Source organism: Alosa alosa, chromosome 10 (genome assembly GCF_017589495.1).
Source record: "Alosa alosa isolate M-15738 ecotype Scorff River chromosome 10, AALO_Geno_1.1, whole genome shotgun sequence".
Lineage (NCBI taxonomy): Eukaryota > Metazoa > Chordata > Actinopteri > Clupeiformes > Clupeidae > Alosa > Alosa alosa.
The window spans coordinates 10,651,145-10,678,726 of NC_063198.1; the positions used below are offsets into that span (position 1 = coordinate 10,651,145).

Genomic DNA, 27,582 nt, shown 5'->3' on the forward strand with positions numbered 1-27,582 from the left:
TGGTTTGTGTCCACTTATGGCAGTTGTCCTCTGGGCATCTCTGACCTCTGATGACCTCTGCCCTCAGGCGGAGTGGCGTTACCTGCTGGCAGGGGGCATGGTCCAGCTGGAGCTGCCCAATCCGGCAGTGTCGTGGCTCTCGGACCGCGCCTGGCAGGACATCCTGGGCCTCAGCGCCCTGCCCAACTTCAGCAGCCTGGCCGACAGTTTCTCCAAGCACATGGGCGGCTTCAGGAAGATCTTCAACAGTAGCCAGCCACACAGGTCACCTGCAAAAGCTCACCTACAATATGTCAGCATACAGATTAGTGTATTGTGTGTTTATATCAGATTTGGGCGAGAGTTTGTGTTCATGTGTATTTGTGTGTGTGTGTGTGCTGTTTTGTGTGGATGTAAATGTAACGATGTATGTCTCTGTCACACACAACCACCAGGTATCTATCTGTGTATGCACATTTGCTTTGATTGACTGTCCAAGTGAAGGGCCTCACATCTGGTCTGTCCTTGCCTTTGTGAATGCAGGCAGCCTGTCCCTGGTGAGTGGGAGACAAAGCTGAGCTCCTTCCAGAAGCTTCTGATCCTGCGCTGCCTGCGAGCTGACAGCCTGACACAGGGACTGCAGGACTTTGTGGCTGCCCAGCTGGGCCAGCGCTTCATTGAGCCTCAGGTGCTTCACTGAGCCCTGAGACATAGACAAATCTATATTCTCATTCTGGTATAGATTCTATGTAATGTATGTTGTAATGTACACTGTATGTGTATGTATACAAAAGTGTCTACACAATCCTGTAGTCTACATTATTTTGAGGCTGAGGCTTCTGTATCCATCTCTGTTTTGTACCCTAAGTTTAACTTTCTCCAATGCTTTGCTCCTCATTTAGAGTTCTGAAAACATTCCTTGCACATATCACATGTGTGTTCATTTACCCTGTGCCCTGGGCCAAACTCTGGTCGTGTGCTTGTGTGTGTGACCCATCTCCTCTGCCGCTCTCTCCCCAGACGTCCGACCTCTCGGTGGTGTTTAAGGAATCGTCCCCCACCATCCCGCTCATCTTCGTGCTGTCCCCAGGGACCGACCCGGCCGCCGACCTCTACAAGTTCGCCGACGTCATGAGGTTCTCCAAGAAAATGAATGCCATCTCCCTCGGCCAAGGCCAGGTCAGCATGAGATGGGAGACCGCAGCCTCGGAATGTTCCTTTGACCCACATTTGTTTTTTTTTCCTCATCATCAAGAAATCTCTTTACGTCTTTCTTTCATATACAGTGAGAGACTGTCCTGGTTGGTGTGCTAATTACAGGTCTATTTTTAAAACTGCCACCAAGGACTCGGGAGTCCTATGTCACCTATTAAAGAGACGTTAAATTCTCTACGAGCTAGGAGCGCAGGTCTACAACGGCCTCTGTGTGGTGCGACTGGGACCTCTCGACGTGCATGCATCGTGTCAGCCCATTTCCATATGGGTGACGTGCGGAGGACCCAAGTGAATCACATTGTACACATTATACATTATCCCACACCAATAACTTGATCCATCCCTGTCAAGCTTAACAGTGAAAGCTTCCCCACAGGCCACTAAGAGAGGGAGATATGTAACAGTGTGTTGTTGTTATGGTGAGGATGTTGTTGTGTGGTTCAGTGTCATGGCCAAGCAGTTGTCATGCTAACGATGTGTGAGTACACTGTCACGCTGTGATTCATTAGCGGTTTTCTTGTTATGCGCAAAGGGGTCCTGGAGAGTGGACAAGCTCATTCTGTGGGCCATAATGTTTTTTTCTAGCTTTTTTTCCCTCCATTAGTCAGGCTAACTGGTGTGTGTGTGTGTGTGTGTGTGTGTGTGTTTGGTGTTGGTAGGGGCCCTGGGCCGAGGCCATGATGTACGGCGCCATGGAGAAAGGCAAGTGGGTCTTCTTCCAGAACTGCCACCTGGCGCCCAGCTGGATGCCCTCTCTGGAGCGGCTCGTCGAGAATATTGACCCGGAAAAGGTGAGAACACTCTCACAAATGGATAATAAACTGTGAACTCAGGTCTGTTGGGGGCCACTTGTGGGTCTTGGAGATGGGGTCAAAAGCATGTGGTCTTTTGGGTAATCTATTTCAGGTGCACAGAGACTTCCGCGTGTGGCTTACGAGTCTGCCCAGCAACAAGTTCCCGGTGTCTATTCTCCAAAATGGCTCCAAGATGACCATCGAGCCTCCCAAAGGCATCAAAGCAAACCTCCTGAAGAGCTACCTGAGTCTCACTGAGGATTTCATCACTTCGTGCTCCAAGGTCTAGTCCTCAGCACCACGTTCTACCTGTTGAACTCTGTCCTCCCAGTAGTCCACACTGATATCACTCTGTCTTCTACAACATGCGTACTGTATAAATTGTGTGAATCACAATGTATCAGTGAAGTCCTCCGGACTCTGGCACATCTTTCTTTCACCAGGCGTCGCAGTTGAAGTCTCTCCTGTTCTCCCTGTGCTTGTTTCACGGAAATGCCATTGAGCGCAGGAAGTTTGGACCTCTGGGCTTCAACATTCCGTACGAGTTCACCGATGGGGACCTGCGCATCTGTATAAGCCAGCTGAAAATGTTCCTGGACGAGTACCAGGACATTCCTTACAAGGTTTGGGGAAACACTCTCTCTGCCTCCACAAACATCCTCAACGTTCTCTCACCTCTCAGTGCAGTTGAATGCTAAACAATCTATTTAAAGCACCAATCTGATTGATTTCATGTTGACATATCTTCATTCACAAATCATGATAAACTCCAACTGAAAAATTGGTAGTATTTGAGTATTGGTTTCATGACATGTAATCAGAGGAGACACAGGGTTGAGCTGCCCCTTGTTTTTAGTCCATTGGTTCCTCTGTTTCTTCTTCTATTATATATTAATATATTCATATAATATATAATTAATATTTGAATCAGATTGAACTCCAGTTTATTTATTCCAGATAAATACGTATTCAGACTGAAATTGGTTTGTTTGCACATAAGCACAGTGACTGCCTGCCTGCTGCACTCTTTTCTTTTACTCTATGCCTCCACATCTGGTCTGAGTTTTCAGATTTGTTTTGTTCAACTCACCTCTCTCTGCCCTTTCCCTGACCTCTGTGGTTATGTTTTTCCCATTTCCTTTGCATGTTGTGTGTACTGTGCTGTTGTTGTGTGTCCTGTGCTGTGTTGTCAATGTTGTTGGCATCTGCCGGTGGTTTTTCTGTGTATGGGTTTTAGACATCCTGCTGCACATTAAATTTCCTTTTCTGAGAAAAAATAATGTAAAACTTGAACTTGAACTTGAACTTGATCCCTTATCCTCTATGAGATGTGAATTAGTAAGTGTCCTCCTTGTCATACTGGAAATATTTACAGCAGTCATGTTGGAACTATTTACAAGGTAAATCATGAGCCTAGACAGAGCAGAGGGACTGGCATAGAGAACATAGCTCAGACTATTAGCAATGCTGTGTGCTGTTTTGTTTTAAACTTCACCTCAATACTTCCTGTGGCCTAGGTGCTGAAGTATACGGCGGGCGAAATCAACTACGGCGGCCGCGTGACGGACGATTGGGACCGACGCTGCATCCTCAACATCCTGGAGGATTTCTACTGTCCTGCTGTACTAGAACCCGCACACAGCTACTCCCCCTCCGGAGAGTACCGGCAAATCAGCACTGACCTCGACGTGAAGGTGAGCCATGATGCCCCACCCCCTCTCCTCTCTCTGATTCTCTCTTTTCTCTCTCTCTCTCTCTGATTCTCTTTTTCTCTCTCTCCCTCTGACAAAAAGACCAGATGGTCATGGCTTGTCATTTTTATGTCTGCTTATTACAGCTGTGATGTTGATGACTTTCCACAGGGGTACCTGGAATACGTGCGCAGCCTGCCCATCAACGATGCGCCGGAGATTTTTGGGCTCCATGACAATGCCAACATCAGCTTTGCCCAGAACGAGGTGTTCACCCTCCTGGGCACCGTGGTGCAGCTGCAGCCCAGGGCTGCGGCCAGTGGTGGCAAGGGCAGAGAGGAGGTAACGTTACAGAGTGCAGGGTTGCCACAGGTCATGGAATTTCTGGAATATCATGGAATTTTGCTAAAGTCTAGGGAAGTCAGGGAATATTTGGGACAAAGTCATGGAATATCAGGGAATTTTGTTGTAGCAATTTAGAATATACTTGCCAAAATACAAATATATTTCCACACAGAATTGGTGTATATCTGGTTATTAGCTTTTCTGTTTGTTTGAGTGATGATGGGTAGCCCAACTTTGTTTATTCAATGCCCATTTATTCATATTCTGCTCTAAAAAAGTCAAAGATTCTTGAACGCTACGCGGTTGCTCTGAAATCTTATCTCATTATATGTCATGAAAATTCAGGGTTTTTGTCAGGGAAAGTCTTGTTGAAGCAGGAAGCAGAAACAGACAAAAGAATGTTGTTTTTACCGATTTGAAGACATAATCCAATCCATATTAAAACTTGTCTGACATATTTTTGCATGAGCGTGCACCAGCTTCAGTGCATGCAAATCTTGACTAAACCAGAGGTTTACTAAATATGAGCACTTGACGATGTTCAGTTGCACCTGTTTCTGTCTCCTGCAGATTGTTGAGGAGATTGTGGGTGGTATCATGGAAAAGATTCCCAACCCCATTGATTTGGAGGAGGTGATGACCAAGTATCCCGTTCTATATGAGGAATCCATGAACACCGTTCTCATCCAGGAAGTGATAAGGTATCCCTCTCTCTCACCATTACTAAATTATAAAGAAACAACTATGAACTCACTAAAAAACAGACCATTAAATCTGCTTCTTAATAACTTAAATGAAAGTGCATTAGCAGTTCTCTTACACTACAGCTCTTTCTACTTTGTAGGTATAACAAGTTACTGGAGGTTATATCCAGGAGCCTGGTTGACCTGGTGAAGGCTTTGAAAGGCTTGGTGGTGATGTCATCCGAGCTGGAGCTCATGGCCAACAGCCTGTTCATCAATGCTGTCCCAGATATGTGGAAGGCCAAGGCAAGATGCTTAGCATAATTCTGCCATATCAGTCTGCCTTGCATTCAGAAAAAAACCGTCTGATAATGATTTTATACAGCGTTGTAATTCTACTCTGTAGTAATATGAGAAAGAATTCACAATATTTTGATATTTCTACCCAGGCGTACCCCTCTCTGAAGCCCTTGTCCTCGTGGGTGTCTGACCTCCTCCAGAGGATCAGTTTCCTGCAGGGATGGATCACAGATGGCATTCCCTCTGTGTTCTGGATCAGCGGCTTCTTCTTCCCACAGGCCTTCCTGACAGGAACGCTGCAGAACTTTGCTCGCTCCTCTTTGGTCTCTATTGATACCATAGGATTCGACTTCAAGGTCTGATTTCACTCCTACACACACACACACACACACACACACACACACACACACACACACACACACACACACACATACTGGTGTAACTGTAGCCAGCTGGTACCATAGCTGCACAGTAAACGACTTGAGAGACCTGCTAGTAAGAAACTCTAATTTGCAGGATTGAGTTTGGGCAAGGCTGAACTGTGCGGTCAGTCAAACACGATGCGGTTACTCTTGCACAGTTAGGTTACCTCTATTAGAGGGAGAGCAGATAGCTAACAAACGTTCAGAAAAAGTCATGTTGGCAAATTTGAGGAAAAGTCGGTGAAGGGGCTATTTCACACAATTTGAGGGTGCTGAATTCAAATATTTTGTTTACCAAGCTCAATTCTGAGTTTTAAGCTTGCTAATTAGCATAATTAGCATAATTCACATACTTTTTGGTTTTGCCATCAGATATCATAGGAATTGCAAAAATAAGGCATTAATATACTCTTTATGTATCAGATACAGTATGTTGTACGACAGGACAGGAATTACCCCAATGACCCTCAAGTAGCAAATGAAAATAAGTTAAAATTAAAATATAAATTGAAATAATAGCTAAAATTCAGTATGACGTTTAGAAGCAAAATAGATTCCTTGATAATAAATTGATAGAATAGTAGGTGACTGCTCATTTTTCTGTAGAAATTACTTTGTCACTAACTATTATGAACAGTTGTCAGTCTTTACAGAGGATTTACACTGTATTTTATTTTTTTTACTGTATAGGCGACTGTGCTTGCCTAGTTAAAACATCTCACTGGTGCTCTTTCCTATCATTCAAATTCCAGCCATGCAAAAAAATGGAAGAGTGTGCATGTTTGAGGGTTGCTGAAGAGTGCTATGGAGATTGCATTATTTGCAAAAAAATTAGACAAGATATCCTTTATAGTGCAACAAAAAGAAACATTCTCCAGTGCATCATTACTGCATATGATGCTGAAAGAGATGTGAACCTAGGACAAATCCTCAGCTATGAACTGATTAATGTCCCTGTACTGTAGCTATTGCAGATAGTGATCGTTATTTGTGAAGTGATAAGTCTATCCTCACTCAAGTGCTGTCTAGCAATGTGGAATGTCCAGTAGTGATCACTGCAAAAACTGCTCATTCAACACTGGTAATAGATACTCAAGATCTAGTTATGTCTTCAGGACACCCATCTGACTGCAGCACATTTAAGAAGTATGCCGGAAAGTTTGTAAGCAACTTTTGTATTGTTATTTGGTATTTGTTATGTGGTAGCAAATTATGTTGACTATCAAAGAAATAGACCTAATGTAGGAATGCACACAGATATTGCAACAGATCCGCTCAGGCCAATCCAAACTTTTCTCATTTGTTGTTCCTCGTTGGTGGAACACACTGCCAGTTCCTACATGGGCAGGGTCATCCCTCTCCATTTTCAAAAAAACTCCTGAAGACCCAGCTCTTTAGAGAACATCTCCTCTCATAGCACCACTTACAACAAGTCTTGCTGATCCTAGCACTTACCACCCGTCTTGAACTGACACTCAACTGTTTAAAAACAGCACTCACTGATGCACTTATTTTTACTGTACTCTACCGTTTTTAAATTGTCCTAAAGTTGTTGAGAGAATTGCTTTAAAACTTAACTGTTACCATGTTGTTAGTCGCTTTGGTTAAAAATGCGTCAGCCAAATGTAATGTAATGTAATAATGGTGTAGGCCTATCTGATTAAGACCCGGTTGAAACATACTTATTAAATAACACTGTGAGCAAAGAAGAGTATCTTCACTTTTTTCCATTTGCAACTGTCAAAGAAATCCTATAAACACAGGAAGGCCTAGGGTATCCTACCTAAAGATTAGGTTCTTCTGCATAGCATTAAGTGATTTGCATGCAGTAATTTGAACACTGACCTTGATCTAGCCTACTTTGGCTATTTAAAGGTAATTTATTGCCAAAACATCACACAATATAAATGAGCTATAACAAACAATAAAGGTCTTAATCCCACACAAACTACTATTACAGGTACTACAGTACACTACAGGTATTGTATGGAAGTCATAATTTTGGTATTGTGACACTATGACAGAGCCACTCTGTTTTCTAGATCAATGGCATATTAGAAGAGCACATTATCAAGCTCTAGTATGGAGGCAAGCACACATACCAAATCCAGTGTTACTGGAATCAAATGTTTTCAAGTCAAATGTCAAATGTTTTTTACTTGTCGGTTGTTGCTGACGGTAAGCCTGCATTAGGCTTATTCCCGCTATTTAAGATCATATGTACTGTAGTATATATTCTGAGTTGAAGGTTATCTGTGCAATTTGTTATTGTGATGAAATGCATTAGACACCACGAGTGACTCACTATGTTAGCAATAAAAATATGGTTGTGTTTTGATTAGAATTTCCGAGTTTATTACATGTTAACTGTAATCATGTTCCCATTACATATGTTATTAAACTATATCATGGCTTCTTTAATGCTCAAACATGTAATTAGAGAACACTTTAATTTGTTTTTAGTGATTACTTTTGAAATCAACCCAATTTAGGAAAACATAAGCAAAAATAATCGCTATTCTATGTTAAAATGCTGCTTAGAACTCAGAATTGAGCTTGGTAAACAAAATATTCAGAATCAGCACCCTCTGTGAAGCTGCTCTCCCTCTATATAGAAACACTGGCAAACGACGGTGGACACTCAATTAGTCTTTTAACCAAGTCTGCGTTGCCCTGTTGTGCAGGTGATGGAGGAATCCCCTGCTGAGCTGACCACCAGGCCTAAGACGGGCTGCTTCATCCACGGCCTGTTTCTGGAGGGCGCCCGCTGGGACGCCCACGCCGGCCTGCTGACCGAGTCACGGCCAAAGGAGCTCTACACAGAAATGGCCATCCTCTGGCTGGTGCCCGTTCCCAACCGCAAGGCTCCGGCCTCGGGCATCTACATCTGCCCCATCTACAAAACCCTGACGCGTGCTGGTTAGTCTCCCGCTGTGTGAAATGGCTGAAACAAGGCCAACTGAAAGAGGTGGAAGTGCTTGGAAATGTCTAGTACATTGGTTATTGTTGCCTGTTGTGCCCTTGGGGCAGTCTTAGCACTGCCATTCTCTTGCAAAATGACTACCATTCACAGTTGCCCTGTAGAGATTGGCTTCCTCCCTTCCATGGGTAAATCGATATGGCACATTCTTCGGTTACCTCGGACCATTTCCCATGCAGACAGACAGACACACTCGCTTTGATTTGAATGCAGATAAGATCACAGTTGCATTAGGAATTACCAGATGGATGCTTTTGGCTCGTACCCTGCTCTCAACCTCTGCTCTCTCTCTCTCTCTCTCTCTCTCTCTCTCTCTCTCTTTCTTTCTCTCTCTTTCACAGGAACTCTCTCCACAACGGGCCACTCCACCAACTACGTCATCTGTGTGGAGCTGCCCACTGACCGCACCCAGAGGCACTGGATCAAACAGGGCGTGGCACTAATCTGTGCGTTGGACTACTGAACATGCCCACACATACATTATTGAAATTTCAATAAAGCAGACAGACGTGCACTCTGCACTCATCCAATCAAAACCATATGTAAACAATGATTAAAATATTGTATTGAATTATTAATGGAATTATACTAATAAATTTGTATAGATGTAAAGGAATGAACTTTACACTATGTGATAATTCCTGGGTCACCACTTACCATTGAAGGCCCTTAGAATTTGCAGTACACAAACATACAGTCACTCATTTTTCAAGTTCTCTCTTCTCTGTCCTTAATCCATTTTTTAGAGTGAGCATATTTGAACTTGTTAGATAATTGTTTTCAAAAGGGATTTAAACTCATACTTACAGCTCTTATTGCTGTTTTAGTTGCCAAATAACATTAGAGGGTTAAACTATGGCGAATAGCCTACACTACTCACAAAAAGTTAGGGATATCTGGCTTTTGGGGGAAATTTTATATTTCAGTACAGAAAGTACTGAAACTTTAAACTGTTGGACATGTGCATTCAAAAGTTAAGAGAAGGTCGCATGGAGTTCACCTGTAAAGGTTATAGTGGATTTTAGGTTCACCCTGAAATTTCACCCGAAAGCCAAATATCCCTGACTTTTTGTGAGTAGTCTAAAACAATGAACAAATCACTGAGACGGTGAATTGCATGTTGTGTATGTATATGTGCATGTGTAAGACTATTTCGTGCAGTCTTTAATAACTACAGTGCTGTGCAGCTATATACTGTAGTATTCTAAGTTTGTATTACAGCATGATTGTTTATGGTCCCTGTGCTGCGTCTGACATTGACTACACCCTTTGCTTAATGGAAATAATGATTCCTTGGCTGGTACCATACCTAAATGTGCCAGCAGTCTCCCCCATGCCCGTTTTGGTGTGCTGTTCGTATTGGCCTGGTTTAAAGGCATTCAGGGCTGGTAGCGAGAACACATGGACCTTTTAAGGGACAACGGGACCAATTGGGTATAAGAGAAAATGTGTTTGGCGATGTTTGCGATGTGATGAGTACGCTTCTCCTTTAAGAGACGAGTGGTTGAGAAATTTGACTTGAGTGGTGAGTAGTTGCTGACGCAAGGGGATTCAGAGGGCCCGTGGTAGCGAACTGAGTGGACACTGGAAAGCAATGAAGGCTATGGGAACCGAAGGGAAGGTCCACCACTCACTCAGTGATCTCAGGACGGACTGAAGCTATATTTCCATACGTCATTGAATGTCAAGGATTTGAACTACCTTGTTGAGGGTCGGCGTGGAAGACCTTTGGTGATTGCTAAATATGAACGTGTACAGTAGCGGTTCTGGAAAGTGAAAGTCGCGTAAGAATATCCTTATTGTTTGAACTTCGTAGAAAACCTGTTGGAAAGTCCAGTGAACGTTATTTAACAGAAACCGTATATTCTTACTCAACCAATTTACGCAATAACATTTATCCTTTTATTTCTGTAGCGGTACGAACGCGCTCTTCGTGTTGTGATTCGGAGTATAGGCTTGTGTTTTGTGGCTCATCTTAACTTTATAATTTGGACCCATTATTATAGTTTCAGTCGCTTATTTTCATCTTGAGTCGTCACCAGAAATTCTAGGTTGTGTTGAATTGGATAAACACTAAAGAACTGTTTGACCATGCTTCAAAATGGTAAAGCCAAAGAGGAAAAGTCTTCAGAACTGTCACAGACCGGGGCTGCTGAACCTCAAACTCAACCAGGGACCGAGGATGACACCGCGCAAATGACGAAGACTGACTCCACACACTTTCCCATGCCAGTTAATCCTAAAGTGGAGATAAAGCGCCATGCGGTCACTGACGACTACAAGATCTCAAGCCAGGTTTTGGGTTTGGGTATCAATGGCAAAGTCTTGCAGTGCTTCAACAAGAAGACCGGGGAGAAATGCGCATTAAAGGTGAACACAGCCGACCTGTTACTTTATTGGCTTATATTCTCAGTCAAAAATTTCCATTCCGGCCCCCTCTAACGCTTGAACAAAGTTCATTTATTTTAATGACGCACCGCAAGTAACTCATAAAAGGCCTCCGACTTCAAGATATGTCCCTGTAGTAGTAGTAGGCATGATCAGTCTTACGCAACCATATTAGAATTAATACTGTATACATTGAGAACAGTTTTATTATGTATTGAGAGAAGTGGTGTAGCCTACCCTCTAAAAATGGATAATTTAACTGAATTTTACAGTTTACACTGTCGTTTACATTGTTATACATAGGCCTATTGCATGTTGTTGCCCCAAGGTGGAAAATAGCTTACCTTTTATCATGAAAAAGTCTTTCCCATCTCCAGTTAGTCATTCCTGGAATGCATTGATCATTCACAAGAAAATAGGCTATATGGGAAAGATTGTGCCAACTTTTCTCAGTTACTCAGTGTACTTGAAGACACCTGCTGCTTTATAAGAGTGTATAGACCTATTTGTACACACTTATGGCAGAGGCTTGTTTGGAGCATGTATCAATTTCTACTGCTGACTCAGGACTTGGAATCAGGATCTAGAAAAGTTTACGACTGCTGCCATAGACTTCTGTTTCAGAATGAAAGAGTTTTCCTGTGAAGATGTAGTGTAAAGTGTGTGTGTGTGTGTGTGTTTAAATGTGTGTGCACTCCTGTGTCACATCATTCTTTTTGGATGTGGAGATATGTAACCATATGACTTCAGAGAAAAGATAAAGTGGACAGGACATTAATGCAGTTGGATCAAAGCCCAGCACCCACATGACACAGTGCTTCCACCTCCAGCTGCAGTATGGAAGAAAAGTGGTAGAAAAGGGAATGAGAAAAAACAAGCCTGGAGTGAGGAAGATGAGGCTGCTCTTTCACACAGTGGCTGTCAATTGTCAGTTTCATTGATCTTGTCATTGGAATTTAATTAAGGCCATACTTTTTAGTTGCTGAAAGCAATTTTTTTTTAGATCAGGCTTAAAATTATTCTGCCAATGGGTTCTTTGAATTGAGAAGTGTTTATGAGTGTGTGACACCAAATAGAGGCCTGTGACTTTGGTTGGTAAAAGGGCTTCATGCTTTGCTGGTCCTGAACTTTGTGCTCTCCCTGTGTGCATGTGTACTTGCATGCTCGCAACTTGAATGGCACCTGCTGCAGTCTGACTGGGTTATAACTCCCTCCCGAACTGGCACAGGTCAAGGTGACCAGACAAAGTGTTTGTAAAGCTTCTTGGCCTTTCACAGTCAAGATTGCTCTTCAACGCTTTCTGTCAAAAAATGCAGGTTCTCAGCTTCACAGGCTTCATCAAACAATTGACTAAAAATACACGATTAATTCTAGAGATATTTAAGGCAACATCAGAGCATTGAGCTATTTTGGGAAGATGCTTGAAAGTGTTACAGAAGAAGGAGTTTGTTTCTGGGCTGTAAGCTTTATATGGTGGATGAATGTTTGATATTATAATTTATGACCTAATTTCCTTTTTGATTGCAATCAAATGGAAAACAAGCATGGGAAAAGACAAGATATCACAATAGCTGTCCACTTCTGCTGCCTTTTAATGAAATGCCCTGCCAAGCTCTCTTTAAGTGTAATAGATGAGGATAGGTTTAATCTACTCGGCCAGCCTTGGACTGAAGCCATCCTTTTAATTTAATTCAATTACTTAGATCATGGTTTACAAAGGGGAAGACTTGACTGGGTGCCAGACCCAGACGACTCTGTAAAGCCAGGCTCTGGCCATGTGTTATCACTGTGTTCCGAGGCCTGACCCTTTCTGACATTCATCATGCTGCTCCACTAACACGGCTTCTGTTTGGCAGATTAAAAAGTTCCATCTGGGAAGCCATCTCTGGGCTCCCCATAACTCATTGTCGTGGTTTGATATGTTCTCTCCTGGGTCATGGGCTGTTTGGTTGTTTTTTGTTGTTGTTGTTGTTGTTTTTTTTTGCGGTGGAGGAGGTTTGAGACCTCAGCCTGCTTTGTGTTTTGTATGGGAATTGAGATAAATGTTTTGTTTGATATGTTTGTTCTTTATTTTGTAATTATGAGAAGTTTATATTTCAGCTGTCCAAGAAAAAAACATTTTTTATCATGTATTTTCTTGTTATTAGCAAAAAGGTTCACGATTGCCTGACTCCTCTACAAAGAAAGCTTTAATGGGTTCTATGGCTGTGATAACCAACTGTTACAGATTTGCCAGACTCCTAGACTGTAGCATCCCGACTCTGGGATAGGATATTAATTTAATTTTATGGCATAGTAGTATCTGAGGTGTATTGTCAGGCTGCCTTGGGAGGGTGCCATAACAAACAAACTCTGATCCTGTGGCCTACCTGGAGTCCGGTAAAGCCCATAAAACGTGTTAATAAATGCCTGCCAGGTCTTCGTGAGATAAACATCACTCTGGAGACATGGACCTGCAATTGTCTCAGTGATAACAGTTACAGCAATGTTATAATAAGGGAAACTAATTGCGGGTATTGCAATAAAAAACATAATACTTTGAAGTCAGCCCTGTTCAACTCAGTGTTTTTGAAGATCTGTATGTACATCAAAAGCAGTGTAAATCTACACCATTCATATCGGTATAAACATTCATGTCTTTTAAATATTCAACATTTTTAAACCAGTTTCCTGTGGATAGCTCCATAACTCCACAGTCTTAATCCATATAATGAGATGCCTTTTTATATATTATGACTCTTTATAGTAGTTCACCAATCCTAATAAGTGGATCATAACTCATAGTATTTTAGAACATTCAGGGTATTTTTGGATTATTACCTTTCTGTTTATGCCATTTAACTGTCATAATAAACTGGCAATGTTCTTTTCATTTACTGGTACATGAGGAGAGGGGCTATAAGGCCGTATTTAACTCCATATGAGTCTAGTCTAATTTAACCTTCCTCTGGCTTATTTACCTCGTCCAGCCATCCCTCATCTCATGGAACATTCACCACCTCCTCAAATAGACCAAGTAGATCATAAAAATATGTATGTTCCAGATATGTTTTGTTTTTAAATGTACAATATCACCCCCTGAGCTCTATAGCCCTGACATGTACCGTTGTAAGAGTCACCAGAAAAGAAAATGTAGTGGTGCAGCACTGCTCAGAACTGCTACAGTAACTGCTACATAAGAGCACATTTGATTTCTTTGAATGTGGTGCTCACATGGTTGCTGGAACAGCATTGAGTGGTGAACTAAATTAGGTTTTATAAGGACTAGGAGTGTCATGAACAAGTTTCAATCTCCTCTGTCCTCTGTGAACCTCTCTGTGTCACCCTTCAACAAGATAGGAGCTGTTTGGTTGGATGAGATTTGGGGGTGTGTGCAGTGACAGTCCCTTGGTCATTGGCTGGAAGCAGCTGTGTGACATTTCACATTAGAAATGAATGCCTCTGATCAACTCTTTCAGAGCTCACGTATGGGCTTGACACACCTCTGGCTATCATGCAAGTGTGTGTGTGAGAGAGCAATTGATAACGTCACTCCATATTTGTGTTGTGTATTTCACATGTCATGAGTCCAAAGAACTTTGCTGTCTCTCTCTCTGTCCATATGATCTGCAGCAAGTTGTTTAGAGTTGTATTTTGTTCACACGGTCCTTGTTTTTACACTGTATCCGGCTTTAGAGGTGAAATAGGGCTGTGAAAAACTGTCTGTGAGAATAGTTATGAGCCCTTTCACTCACTTCCCCTTGTTAATGGGGCCAGATATGTGTGATTCTTATCACTGATCACATGCTGTCGTTATAAGGCAGTTTTCATAATAAAAACTTTCAGATACACATTCAGATAATTATGCAGTTCACCCATGCTGTGTCAGAGCAGTGTTTCTTTATACCCTGTGTGAGTGTGTGTGTTTATGTCCTTGTGTATTCTGTGTATTAGGACCATTCGCTGTAAAGATCTTCATTGGTGACTGACTGCCCACAGCAGCTTAGCTAACTGCGTGAACAACAGGAGAGGGATCACTGTCAGGTCCCAAAAATATCCTGTGATGGAGCAGTTAAGCAATGCCAAGGCCCCCACGCCTATTCCAGGCGAGGGAATGTGTCTGGTGCAGTGGTCAGGCTCATCTTTTACGCGACATGTGGGGGAGTAGCACAAGAAGAATGAGAGAGAGATAGAGAGAGAGAGAGGGAAAGACAGGCCAATGGCAACAGAGAGGCCGATTCAGAGATTTTCCACAGGGTCTTTCTATGATTTTTGGGCATTCAAGTGCATCGAGGGAACATTTCATAGCAAAACTGTAATGTCAAGCAGGGCCTCAGTGCTCAAATGCACTGGAGTTTAGTTCTGGCAGGACTAGAAACAGTAATGAGATGTTGGTGCCCCTCCCCCCCAAAGTGTACGGGTTGTGGAACCGTCATGGCCTGATTACTTTCTAAACGTGATATGTGGTGACTTACACAAACAAAGGCTTGGCATCAGTCAGGAGAGAACACATGTGGAATGGTCTCAAAGGTCTGCTTTGTCATTCACACTGAAGAGGTTCAAAATAGTGTGGGAAAGACTCTGGGAAAACATGGGGACAACTTGACTCGCATGACCTACTATTGACTACAAAAACACTAAAGTGTTTGTGACCAAAAAGCCAAAACCAAAAGTCTTTGTGTGGCTCTCTGTCCATTTCTTTCCCATCCCACCCCCATAACTTCTCTCTCTCTCTATCTCTCTCTCTCCCAGATACTGTATGACAGTCCCAAGGCGAGGCGGGAGGTCGAGCTGCACTGCCGGGTGTGTGGAGGGCCCTACATCGTGAGGATCCTTGGCCTGTATGAAAACATGCACCATGGGAAGAAGTGCCTTCTCATCATCATGGAATGGTCTGACACTTTGTTCATGTGCTGCAGCTTTCATTGTTGAACCTAGCCATTTAACCCCATCATTAACCTCGAACATCTTTATGCAATTTGTGAATCCTGTTGTCTTGATGACACTACTTTGTTGAGGAAAAAATTGATGATTGGTATAGATCTTTGTTCCCAAGTGTCTCAAAAGGCCATTCTGCACGCTGCATGTGTGCTTCCCTCAGTTGTGCTGTTGCCTCTGGTTCTCTTCTCCGCCACTACAGCCCCACAGTTTATCACTATGTTGATAGGAGACACAGGAAGTGTGCATGCCAGTGTAATTACCTGATAAGCACTTCAGAGTGGTTGTAGTAAGCAAAACTCATTAAAAGGGAAGCTAGAGAGTATTATCCCTTGAATGAGGTTATTCTGTCAGCACAGGCAGAGTTGCAGGCCTACTGGCCTACAGAGGAATAAAGTGCAAAGAGTAGACATGAGCAGTGTGAGAAGTCATGTTGCTAGCGAGTAGGCCGCTAGATCTCCGGCCGCGATCGCCTCCTTCCTGCTCTGGGTTTCTGCACTAGACTGATGGAGATACAGTAATGCATCCTGGAAGGAGAGAAAAAAAGTTGTAGATTTCATTTTACCCTTAAACCACTGAGATGTTGAAATAGGAAATGTGTGTGTGCGTGTGTGTGTGTGTGTGTGTGGGGGTGTGCCTTTATGTGTACATGAGTGAGAGTATGTGTTGCAATGAACCATGGTGCTGACAGTCTCCTAAACGTATATGTGACTCTTACAGCATGGAGGGGGGAGAGCTCTTCAGCCGGATCCAGGTTCGGGGAGATCAAGCCTTCACTGAGAAAGGTTAGCTTGACTACATGCTAAAAACACTGCTTCCGCCCGTAGTTACACAACTCATCCTGTTCTTGTCTGTTTTTCTTGGCGTTTTTTTGTTGCCTTGATTGCTGCATTAAAAATGCTTGCATTGCCTTCCTTGCTAATGACACATCACAATCCGTTTGAGATTATTTACTGTGGAAATTTTAGCCTGTGTGCTACTGCAGAGGCAGTCTATGCCCAGTTTATGTAAGTATCCCTATCCAAAGAAAATGTTGTGGAAACAAAAGTGTTTTTTTTTAATAGTAGAACTTAGTGCAGAAAGGGATGCCATTTGGCAAAATGTGAGTACGGTCTGGTTATTGGCCTGAGCCAAAGTTGACTCAGAGAAAAAAAGAGCAGGATTGAGTTTCCCAGAAGCATGGCACAGTATACATGGTACAATAACTCCCATAAGAACACTGTGCCTTTTCCCAAAACTCTTTGTTCTGTCATTAGATTTTTGTGACCAATGGCAAAACATTTCTGAGATACTTCCGCATCTTCCGCCTCTGCAATGCATCTGAAAAAAAACATAAACCCTTATGTAAATTATTTGAACAAGTTTGCAGCTGTTTCAAAACAGAGGAAAAACCTTGTCATGTCAAGTCAACTGTATTTATATAGCGCATTTCATACACAGAGGCCATTCAATGTGCTTTACATAAACAAAAGCAAACAGGAAAAACTAATAAAAGCATAGAAGGGCAATAGTCAAAGAATAGTTTAAAAAGTAAAAAATAAATAGTACATAATAGTAAGCATAAAAGTAATAATTAAATCACATAAAAAACAACAGTAGCCCCAAACTGTGCGCGCACAGCCGCACATATATACAGTATTTCCTTTCAAGGCCAAAATGCCCAAATAGTTAACACTCAAGAGTTCAGAGAAACCCGGCAGAGCTGTAACTCTTGAGCCGCAAAGAACGAGCTGTTACACTCTGACTATGTCTGATCTGTCTATTCTGTTAGAATGACAGGACAACTACTTCACAGAATCCCCCTTTGCCCAACTAAGCACAGCAGTAGTACTGCTACAAGAAACAATAGTAAACATACTCTGTTCCTTTCTCTGTAAAACGCCTTTTAATGTGCATCATTTGCCTCGAGAGGGACTTTTTTACTTTTCCAGGGTAAAAACACGGGCGTTTACTTCTTATGACCACAATTTCCTTTGTTTTGGAGAAATGAATGCTGTCACCTTTTGCATGTTTTGTTTCAATTCATTTCCACAAGGGTATGCATTGCCTCAGTCCTCTTCTGCTTTCTTTCTGATTGGTTAGACCAGTGTTTTTCAACCACTGTGCTGGGGCACACTAGTGTGCCGTGAGAGATCATCAGGTGTGCCGCAGAAAATTACCCAAATGTCACTCACTGGTCCAAAAAAGCAACTGTTGCAACAAAGAATTTATTACCACATGCTCTCATTGATTGTATGATTGCACTATTTGTGGTATGCAGGCATTGTAAAACGGGGGCCCCATATCCAGTATTCACAGAATCATCACATATCCAGTTCATAACAACAATTAAATTAGATATAGTCACCTACAAATGAAACAGAGGGAGCAGGTCTTGCATAGAAGCCATAATAAGGCCATATCTGTGTATTATTTGAAATTTTAGGCTATGGTATGTTTATTTTTTCTTCACACAGGATGTTAGTGTGCCGTGGGACATTTTAAGTGTCAAAAGTGTGCCGTGGCACAAAAAAGGGTTGAAAAACACTGGGTTAGACGGCCTAACAGACAGTAGTCAGTTTGACTGAATTTAGTGGTGAATGTGCCCTCTCTCTTCCTTCTCTCTGGCAGAGGCGTCGGAGATCATGCGTGACATTGGGACGGCCATTGACTTCCTCCACCACATGAACATTGCACACAGAGACATCAAAGTAAGTGAGATGTGCTGACATTGATGAATACTGTTCAACAGAAGTAATAGGTCAGTGGGGAGGGCCAACACTGTCACTAATCAGAATCACAACAATTCTAATGATCAATCTCTGTGATGAAGCACTGTACACAAGGCATATATAGAAAGCATATACAATAAGAGAAACAATCCTATGATTGGACCAGAGACAATAAATGGGAAAGTGAATACAGTCAATACAATGTGATAATAAAATACCATAAGTTCCCTTAAGGGAAAAAGAGAATTGCACAACAAATACTCATGAACATGCCCTGAGTGCGCTATATAACTAACAGTTACTTACTTACCGGTACTTACTTGAGTGCCTTTAGATTAGATTTAGATTAGATTAAACTTTATTGTCATTGTGCAGAGTTCAAGTACATAGACAATGAAATGCAGTTAGCATCTAACCAGAAGTGCAAAAAAGCCATGGCCGTGGACACCACAACAGGCACAGGCAATTGTGGGGGGGCAGCCTTAATCCCTGGCTCTGTCTGATGGCACATTATCTTAACATTGTGAGATGGTCTGTACAGGACGGTCACAGCAGGATGTTGACAAAATGGATGTGATGGTCTTTCACTAATGCTCTTCCATCTTTCTGCAGCCAGAGAACCTGCTATACACAAAGAAGGAGACCAACGCCGTGCTCAAGCTCACCGACTTTGGCTTTGCCAAAGAGACCACGTTGCACAACCCCTTGCAGACACCCTGCTACACACCATACTACGTGGGTAAGAAGGAGCGCAGGACAAGCCGTTTTCATTGCAGGATGCTTTGTAACAATTAGCCTCAAGAGTGCAACTGCCAGACTGCTTTTAGCCAATGCCTGGGGGAGTATCTTGGTGAGGTTTCCCTGAGAATCTATCGTGGTCAAAACTTCACTGTTGCATTCACGGTTGCAAATATCCTTTCTTCACAAGGAAGTGATTCATGACTTTAGACAGTCAGCAGATTATGATCATACACTGCCCGGCCAAAAAAAAGTTCACACACTAACATTTAGTTGGACCGCCTTTAGCTTTGATTACGGCACACATTCACTGTGGCATCATTTCCACAAGCTTCTGCGATGTCACTACATTTATTTCCATCCAGCCTTGCATTCATTTTTTCACTGGATCTCATATTAATGACGGGAGATTCGGACCACTGCGCAGTCTTCTCCAGCACATCCCAAAGATTCTCAATGGGCTTAAGGTCTGGACTCTGTAGTGGCCAATCCATATGTGAAAATGATGTCTAACGCTCCCTGAACCTCTCTTTCACAATTTGAGCCCGATGAATTGTGATCTTGGAATATGCCCGTGCCGTCAGGGAAGAAACAGATCATTGATGGAATAACCTGGTCATTCAATATGTTCAGATAGTCAGCTGACCTCATTCTTTGGGCACATAAGGTTGCTGAACCTAGACCTGACCAACTGCAGCAACCCCAGTTCATAGCACTGCTCCCACAGGGAGGCTCTTGCCTACCGTATTTGCTTAAAGGAAAATTCCGTTTTTTAGCACTTTAAGGCCCTTTTTGTTTTGGATGAACTAAAGTGGTGGACACCGAAATTTTGACGATTGGTCCTGTCTCGACTTTTCTGACTTGTTTTGAATCGCCTTTGACTGCTCAGGGTGGCTGCCAACCGGCATACTGTAGGCTACTCAAACATGTCCTAGAACAACCCTTAACGTTCGTTTTCAAAACTGTGCAACTCACCAAGTGGTTAGTGGAGTTCGTTGACTATTAAAAGCAAATATATCGGCGCAATGTATGATTTCCAGCCGTCTTATTTCCTAGGCCTATTGTGGAACTATTTATTCAGACACCTCACAACCGTGTATAAACTTCCACTCAATATTTAAACCTGAAGCATAGACGGTGGCGCAGTAATATCAACGTGCAATGAGTCTTCCGACAGAAATCAACGGGATTTTACAAAATGCCAAATAAAACACGACAGAAACTGTATTTCGCTACGCTACTTGTTTTGGAACATCAATGAACACCACTAACCACTCGGTGAGTGGCACAGTTTTGAAAACGAATGTTAAGGGTTGTTTTAGGACATGTTTGAGTAGCCTACTACAGTATGCCTGTTGGCCGCCACCCTGAGCAGTCAAAGGCGATTCAAAACGAGTCAGAAAAGTTGAGACAGGACCAATCGTCAAAATGTTGGTGTCCTCCACTCTAGTTCATCCAAAACAAACCAGAAAAGGGCCTTAAAGTGCTAAAAACCAGAATTTTCCTTTAATTAAATCCAGGTGGTGACCTTTTTTTGGCCAGGCAGTGTATACTGTAATATGCAATATCTGCAGACATGCATTTTTAAAGCTTTTTAAAGTTTGTTGTTGTAGGTTTGTGTCGTGCTGACTGCTCTTTTCTCCTTCTCTGCCTTTCTTGCTTTGTCATTGCAAAAGCGCCGGAGGTTTTGGGCCCGGAGAAGTATGACAAGTCATGTGACATGTGGTCTCTGGGCGTGATCATGTACATCCTGTGAGTACATACTGTGCGTGTGGGTTAATGCACACTGTCTTGATGTTACACTTGCTCAAAACTATCTCAGCCACGTTTTTTGATTTGGGAAAAAAAGGCCTTCAAAGTTTTTGAAAACAGACACAAATAGATTTTGTATAAATATTTACCTTTAATAGACCCTGTCAACAATAAAAACAAAAACAATGCTGGAAGATTCTATTTGGTTCCCAATCTACTTCCTCTGCATTAAAGGTGCGATTTGTAGGATTGTTACCGAACGTTCTGTAGGCCAAAATCAAAACACTGGTGAACGTTCTCAAGACTACCAGACGCGAGCCTCTTCTGGGTTGCCAGATGTAATGAAGACTTAGCTAACGTTAGTTGACCTGCAGCTGCTTTAACGTTTCTCCAACCATGACCCAGCTACACATTATGGAAACAGTGAAAACAAAACATACCTCTCTAACCAACGTAACATATTTAGCTGAAGATAGCGATGCAGATAAAGTTTAGCCTAGGCTACCTGTTGTGGAGAAATATGGCCAGCTCTGCGTCAAACTTGATATTCTTCGTTTGACGAAGACGTCACCATCTCAGGATGCTCCTCCGATGTCCACTTAATTTGTTTCTTGTTTTAATTTTGGAAATTTGCCTGCCTCTCGTAGGCGTTCATGACTACAACTGACAGCTGTTGATAGTTGGCCTTTGCTAATTTGGCAACCCAAATAGGAGGACGCGCTAGCCCATTATTAATACGCTATTCTAGAATTAATTGTTCAAAACATAAACGAAAATTCCAAGAGATTCCGCCCTGTAACTCATTTTTTTTCATGGGTTTTACGGGGTTTTACGGGTTAGAGTAATGTTGTCAAATAAGCCATTACTTCAATTCATCGTGTTTCCTTACTCTCTGACAACATATGGTGATCATTTTTGGAATGGTTACAGTTTATTTTCCATTATTTCCTACATACTGGACCTTTAAGATAACATATGGAATGTTAAAACGGAAGCCTTGTGGGGCCAACTATGATGCTGATAATGGAACTCTCTTGAAAGGGTCTATATTCATCTTTTGAATGCAATGGACAGACACTCATATGCTTATTCTTTCCTTTGCAGTTTGTGTGGTTTCCCACCTTTTTACTCCAATACGGGCCAAGCCATCTCCCCAGGAATGAAGCGGCGTATTCGGATGGGCCAGTACGAGTTTCCCAAGCCAGAGTGGACCGATGTGTCCCAAGAAGGTACGCACCACACCAGAGCTCACATTATTGGTTGAACACCCTGTGGGTGTCTTCATGCGTTTGTGTTGTGTAACCACTGGTGTCTTGCATCAGTCAGTCTTCTGTATGGCTGTCAAAGTCAAGGAGTTTATAGGAGCCCGAATACACCAGAGATACTCTGGCTAAATCTGTGAATTAAAACAGTGTGAGAATATCTGTCACGTGGTGCAACATGTGTTTCTCCAGAAGGATAGTTTTGTCTCTTAAATCTAGACAGTCAATAATCTTCTCTTTTCTTCTCCTTTCTTCTCTTATCGTCTCCTTTTGTCTCTTTAGTTCTTTCTTTGCCTTCCTCTCTGTCTTCATTTAACAGTTTACACATGAAATGAGTGCCAGCAGAATGTGGAATGTATTGTGTGCATGTGTGGTTGCATGTTTCTCTTTTTTAAACTTTTAGTTTATAATGTATTACTATTTATTAATTTTAGAGAATTACTATTTGTATAAGTTCTTTTCCCTTTTGCACTGACAAAAAAAATGCACTTTCAAATTTCGTTGTACATGTACAATGGCAATTAAGATATATTCTATTCTATTTTCTTTTAGTATTTCTTTCTTTCAACCTTATTTTCCCACCCACTGCCTTTCCCCACACTCCTATGGTCGTCTGTTACAGTATATGTGTTCGCGTGTCCTTGAGAAGTATCAACATGACTGGCATGCTTGAGTATGAGGTCAAATATCTTTGGAGTGTCATCACATATTATATATTGCTCCTGCTGCCTCTAAGATTCTAGCCATGCGCTGAGCTACTGGTATTAATGACCTCATCTGTCTGATCCCCATGCAGCCAAAGACCTGATCACTCAGCTGCTGAAGACAGACCCCACTGAGAGAATGACCATCACACAGTTCATGAACCACCCATGGATAAATGTAAGTGTCTTGAGAATGCATGTGTATCGTAGGTGTTGTGATTATTGTTTGTGTGTGTGTTTGTGGGTCAGTACTTCAGAAGTGGCCATAATAATTTAGTCTTCAGCTACCAGTAGGCCTGATCTTAATTTCCTTTTTTCCATTTTATATAAAGGACTCCTAAACAGTGTCACTTGTCACAAATTACTCTGTTATTTGTGTGTGATATATGTGTAACAACAATTCACTGTTTCACTTTCTATTTTAGCAATCAATGGCAGTCCCAGCAACACCTCTCCACACTTGCCGGGTCCTGAATGAAGACAAAGCCACATGGGATGATGTGAAGGTAAATCCACGTGCAACACTGGCACCCTCTGGTCAGCAGGGGAATTACATGATAGTGGAAAATATAATATAGAATTTTTAAACAGAAACAACTGTATAAACAGTCATTTACACATATAAAATTGTATTGGGGTAGTCTGTTAGAAATACCCTTTTTTTGTCTAGTTTTTTTTCTGGGGTAAATTTAGCTGCATGGGCAGCAGAGATCCACTAGGGGGAGGCAGTCAGATTGAGAATTGAGATGAGAGTCTGAAAGGACATTAACTAGGCAACTTTAACAGAACCATCTTATAAAATTGCAGTAATTTGTGAATTCATGCTACACTGCCTTGAGCCCTCCAATCTTAGTCGCATGATATCGTATAGAAATAATGAGTTAATCTACTGGATCAAATTCTAATTTGCTTTTTAAGTTTGTAATTAGAATGATCAAAATACACATTAAATAGTTGAATGGAATCCCTGCTAGTGCCACTGCTACATTAAAGGGGCCATGTTATGCAAAACTCACTTTTTCTGTGCTTTTGTACTTCCATTTGAGTCTCTGATGCTTCTACAAAACCGTGTGAAACAAAACCGTGCGTTGAGTTTTTGTGGGTTAGTTGAAAGAGGTTGATGTCAGAAACTATGCGCTTCTGTCAGCTAGTCAGAAATCACCCCTATTGAGACATCACAATAGGGGACATTTGAATATTACTACACCCAGAGCCATATAGCGTCCCCTTAGAATTATAGGGTTCTATCTGCGTTCTGAGTAGTTCTGAGATATTGAGCTTCAAAGTCTTGGAATTCCATAGAGTTATACTGCTAAGTGGAACAAACCTCTTCAGATATAATGTCCAAAAAATGCATACAACTACAAGAAACACTTCACCTCATCTTCTTAAGGTGTCACAGAATAAGAATATGTAAATAACTCAATTTTGACAAAAATGTCAGATAGAACCTTATAATTCTAAGGGGACAATAGGGCTCTGACTACCCACCCATCTGAAAATTCCCACCCACTTGGTTAGGAACTTCCTGTACCTCCAGCACCATGCGAAAGAGTATCAACAGTAATTTGTGTAGTAGGCTACACAAAATATCCAAACGTCCAAACATGCCTGATATCATCCATATTTAGTATACAAACAGAAACTCTCCAGGACACGTCTTGTTCTTGTTTGCAGTTTTTATGCAGAGTGGGAGCGGTGTTGGTAACGATATCCCCGCGGCTGTAAATTGGCCGAAGGCCATATAACGTAGCCTAGCCTATGCTGAAAGCGACCCAGGCAACCAGGTAGTAGGCAGCCAATTTCACGAATGCTTTTAAACTCTGGAATAGGCTACATCACGTCTACTGGGCTTACACTGTATATACTGACCCAAATAAAGTTTTACCCATTATCATTTAACATTGTTAGGCCATGTTACATGCAGGTGTCTGAATTGATTCTGCTATGGTCATTGTATTTAGCAGGCGTTTCGGCTAAACTCCAATAATTTGACTATATTTACTACGGACATTCAAACAGAACTGGCAATGACGTTTGTCACACATTCTTTACTATTCCTGCATAACAAATTGCATTTTATCACTGGCAGTCGGATGCTCTCTGGTGGAGAATCCTCCATCGCCGTGTCTCACGACTGATTGGTATTCCCTGGCTTTTGACCATGTTGTCCGTTGACGTAAACATGGAATCAGTTCGGGAGTGGGGCGTGGCCAACAACAGCTCATTTGCATTTAAGGCAACAGGCCCCAGAAACAGCCTATTCTGAAAGGGAATTAAACTGGCACAAATGGATCTGCTGATAATGTGTAATCTGAGAGGAATTTTGCACAAACAGCTTCAGGGACGTTTTGTGCAACCCATAGGTCTATTTTGATTTTGGAAAATAAGTATAATATAAGACCGTTAAGTCTGGTAAATAGGGCAGGTAAAGGTGAGAAATGTGTGTAGCAAAGGGGGGCCTCCAAAGTAGGGTTAAGAATCCATTCTCTGCCTCACTCGCCCTCTCCTCTGCCCCTCCAGGAGGAGATGACCTGTGCTCTGGCCACCATGCGCGTGGATTACGACCAGGTGACGCTCAAAGACCTGGACATCTCTAACAACCCGCTGCTCAACAAGCGGCGCAAGAAGGCGGCCACCGGAGGCAAGGGGACCGTGTGCAACAGCCAGTAATGCTGCAGGAGGAACGAGGAGCTAAAGGGAGGAGGAGGAGGAGGGAGGGGGAGACACTCCCTCAGGGACCCCTCCAGAGAGAGAGAGAGAGAGAAAGGGGCCCGGACGTGAAGGACGACAAACGAGAATGAAGAAAAGAGGCCAAACTGTAAAAATGTAGCCATGCCTACAAACCCCAAAGGGGAGGCCCTTGACTGTATAGTTCCCTTATGGAAGCCATTTGTTTTTTTAATCGCCATGACTGAGAACAGCTGCTATCAGTAGCTGTTGAGCTGTTTTATTTGTATAGTGTGTATGTGTGTGTGTGTGTGCGTGCGTGCATGCGTGCGTGCGTGCGTGTGTGTGTGTGTGCCTGTGTCTGTGTCCATATGCATCAGTATTTGTGTGGCTTGTTTGCAATGTTTTATATATTTCAGCAGCTAAAGAATGTGCTGGCATGATTTGGGGTGTCTGTGTGGGTGTGTGTTTCTAGTGTATGTGTATAATGGCATGCTATGTTCATGTCATGCTATGGGACAGTTTATTCCTTCTACACATCATGAAACAGTCACTCATCCTCTCGCTCTCTCGTCAGCTCACCCCTCACTGTGTGTGTCAAAAGCAAACCTTTAGACCAACAATGATGAGTCTTTTGAATGTCTGAAGATACACATATACAGTAGATGTGAGTGTACGTATTGATGTTTCTTGTGTGACTTTAATTATACAAGGATGTTGGATTCATGGAGGGGTTTGTGTGTGGGCTTGGAGCATCCATACGCCAACAGTTCACTCCAGAGGCTATCCTGTACCTGTCACTGTCTGTACTGTTTTTTTTTTTTTGATGTTGAGTCCTGTTATCAGGATTAAAAATGAATTGAATTTTCAAATTCGTAGATTTTGCCTTTGCCTAAAGTGTGTGTTAATTTGACTCAACTATTTGATGAAAACAGCCGTCAGGTCACTATGCACTCCACGGGCCCTATTATCATGGTCTAAAATGCATGGTCACTAGTCAAAAGCTTATTTACATTTAGTGGGATGTCCAGTCCACATTGGGAGTGTTTTTGTTATCAAACATCGGGCGGATGGCGCAACAAGGCGTTCCTATGATTCTTAATCAGTCATGTGTGTGCTTTGGGCGTGACATCATTTAAACCAATGAGAATGACATCTGTCATTCCCTTTAACAGCAAGCAGCGCAACTTCAAGCAGCGCATCGGTATTTTGATAGTCAGCGGTGCATTTGAAGGAATCTATGCGAGACCGTATGAAACAGTTATTCCACTAAACCATGCTTTACTAAAACCATTTGCACTCGTCTATTATTTGAACTCATTGACAAAGTGAAACTAACTTCACCTTGGTGTCAGTCAACAAAAAAACAGTTATACACTAGGGCTGTCAAAATAACTGATTAATTTCGATTAATTAATTTGAGAAAAAATAACTGATTAAAAAAATGAGTGCAGATTAATCGATTCCGTATGACCTTTGACCCCGAGCCATTCTAGTCAGTAAAAATTAGACTGTAAAATGAAGGAGAGAGAAGAAAACGTGCTGCCTGGATCATTGATTGGAACATTTACTTTTAAAAAATGGCCTGATGGTGTTGATAAAAATAAAGTGTTGAAAATAAAGTCCTCTGCAATGTCTGCAGCAAGGAATTTGCATATCACCGGAGTTCATCAACTCTACAGTCACACATCAATGCAAAGAAATAAGTGTTGACATTGAGGGGAGTGTTAATTTATTTTCATTGTGTCCCCTAGGTTATATCTGTGGCCTGAAATGCCTTGTATGTGAAAAAAAAAAACTTCCCGAAGCACTGTTGAATTTATTTCCTCAGCATATTAGGTCATATCATAGATTATTATGGCCATTATTTGAACAGTGAAAATAATAATAAAAGAGTTTTTGAACTTTAATGTCACTAATGCTGATGCTATATATGCAATTAATTTAGATTAATTAATCACAGAGTATGTAATTAATTAGATTATTTTTTTTAATCGATTGACAGCCCTATTATACACAGTTAATTACTTT

The 27,582-nt window shown here is 42.0% G+C and overlaps 2 protein-coding genes across 2 annotated transcripts in view; both read left to right on the plus strand.

Annotated features, from left to right (window-relative positions):
* The window catches only part of dnah1 (dynein, axonemal, heavy chain 1), a 51,278-nt gene extending 42,291 nt beyond the window's left edge, over positions 1–8,987 (plus strand). The window contains 13 exon segments of the mRNA XM_048254871.1: positions 68–264; positions 523–667; positions 1,000–1,158; positions 1,854–1,985; positions 2,101–2,271; positions 2,432–2,611; positions 3,506–3,682; positions 3,851–4,021; positions 4,595–4,725; positions 4,869–5,013; positions 5,157–5,363; positions 8,114–8,348; positions 8,751–8,987. Coding sequence (XP_048110828.1) covers positions 68–264; positions 523–667; positions 1,000–1,158; positions 1,854–1,985; positions 2,101–2,271; positions 2,432–2,611; positions 3,506–3,682; positions 3,851–4,021; positions 4,595–4,725; positions 4,869–5,013; positions 5,157–5,363; positions 8,114–8,348; positions 8,751–8,872 — 2,172 coding nt within the window. The 3' untranslated portion in view covers positions 8,873–8,987.
* Positions 8,988–9,944: 957 nt separating this feature from the next.
* Positions 9,945–26,436, plus strand: mapkapk3 (MAPK activated protein kinase 3). Its single transcript, XM_048255793.1, has 10 exons — positions 9,945–10,779; positions 15,529–15,668; positions 16,435–16,499; positions 18,325–18,404; positions 19,038–19,164; positions 20,840–20,915; positions 22,020–22,144; positions 22,974–23,059; positions 23,307–23,387; positions 25,405–26,436. The coding sequence occupies exons 1-10, from the start codon at positions 10,501–10,503 to the stop codon at positions 25,552–25,554; spliced, it is 1,209 nt and encodes a 402-aa protein (XP_048111750.1). The 5' UTR covers positions 9,945–10,500; the 3' UTR covers positions 25,555–26,436.
* The last annotated feature ends 1,146 nt before the right edge of the window (positions 26,437–27,582 follow it).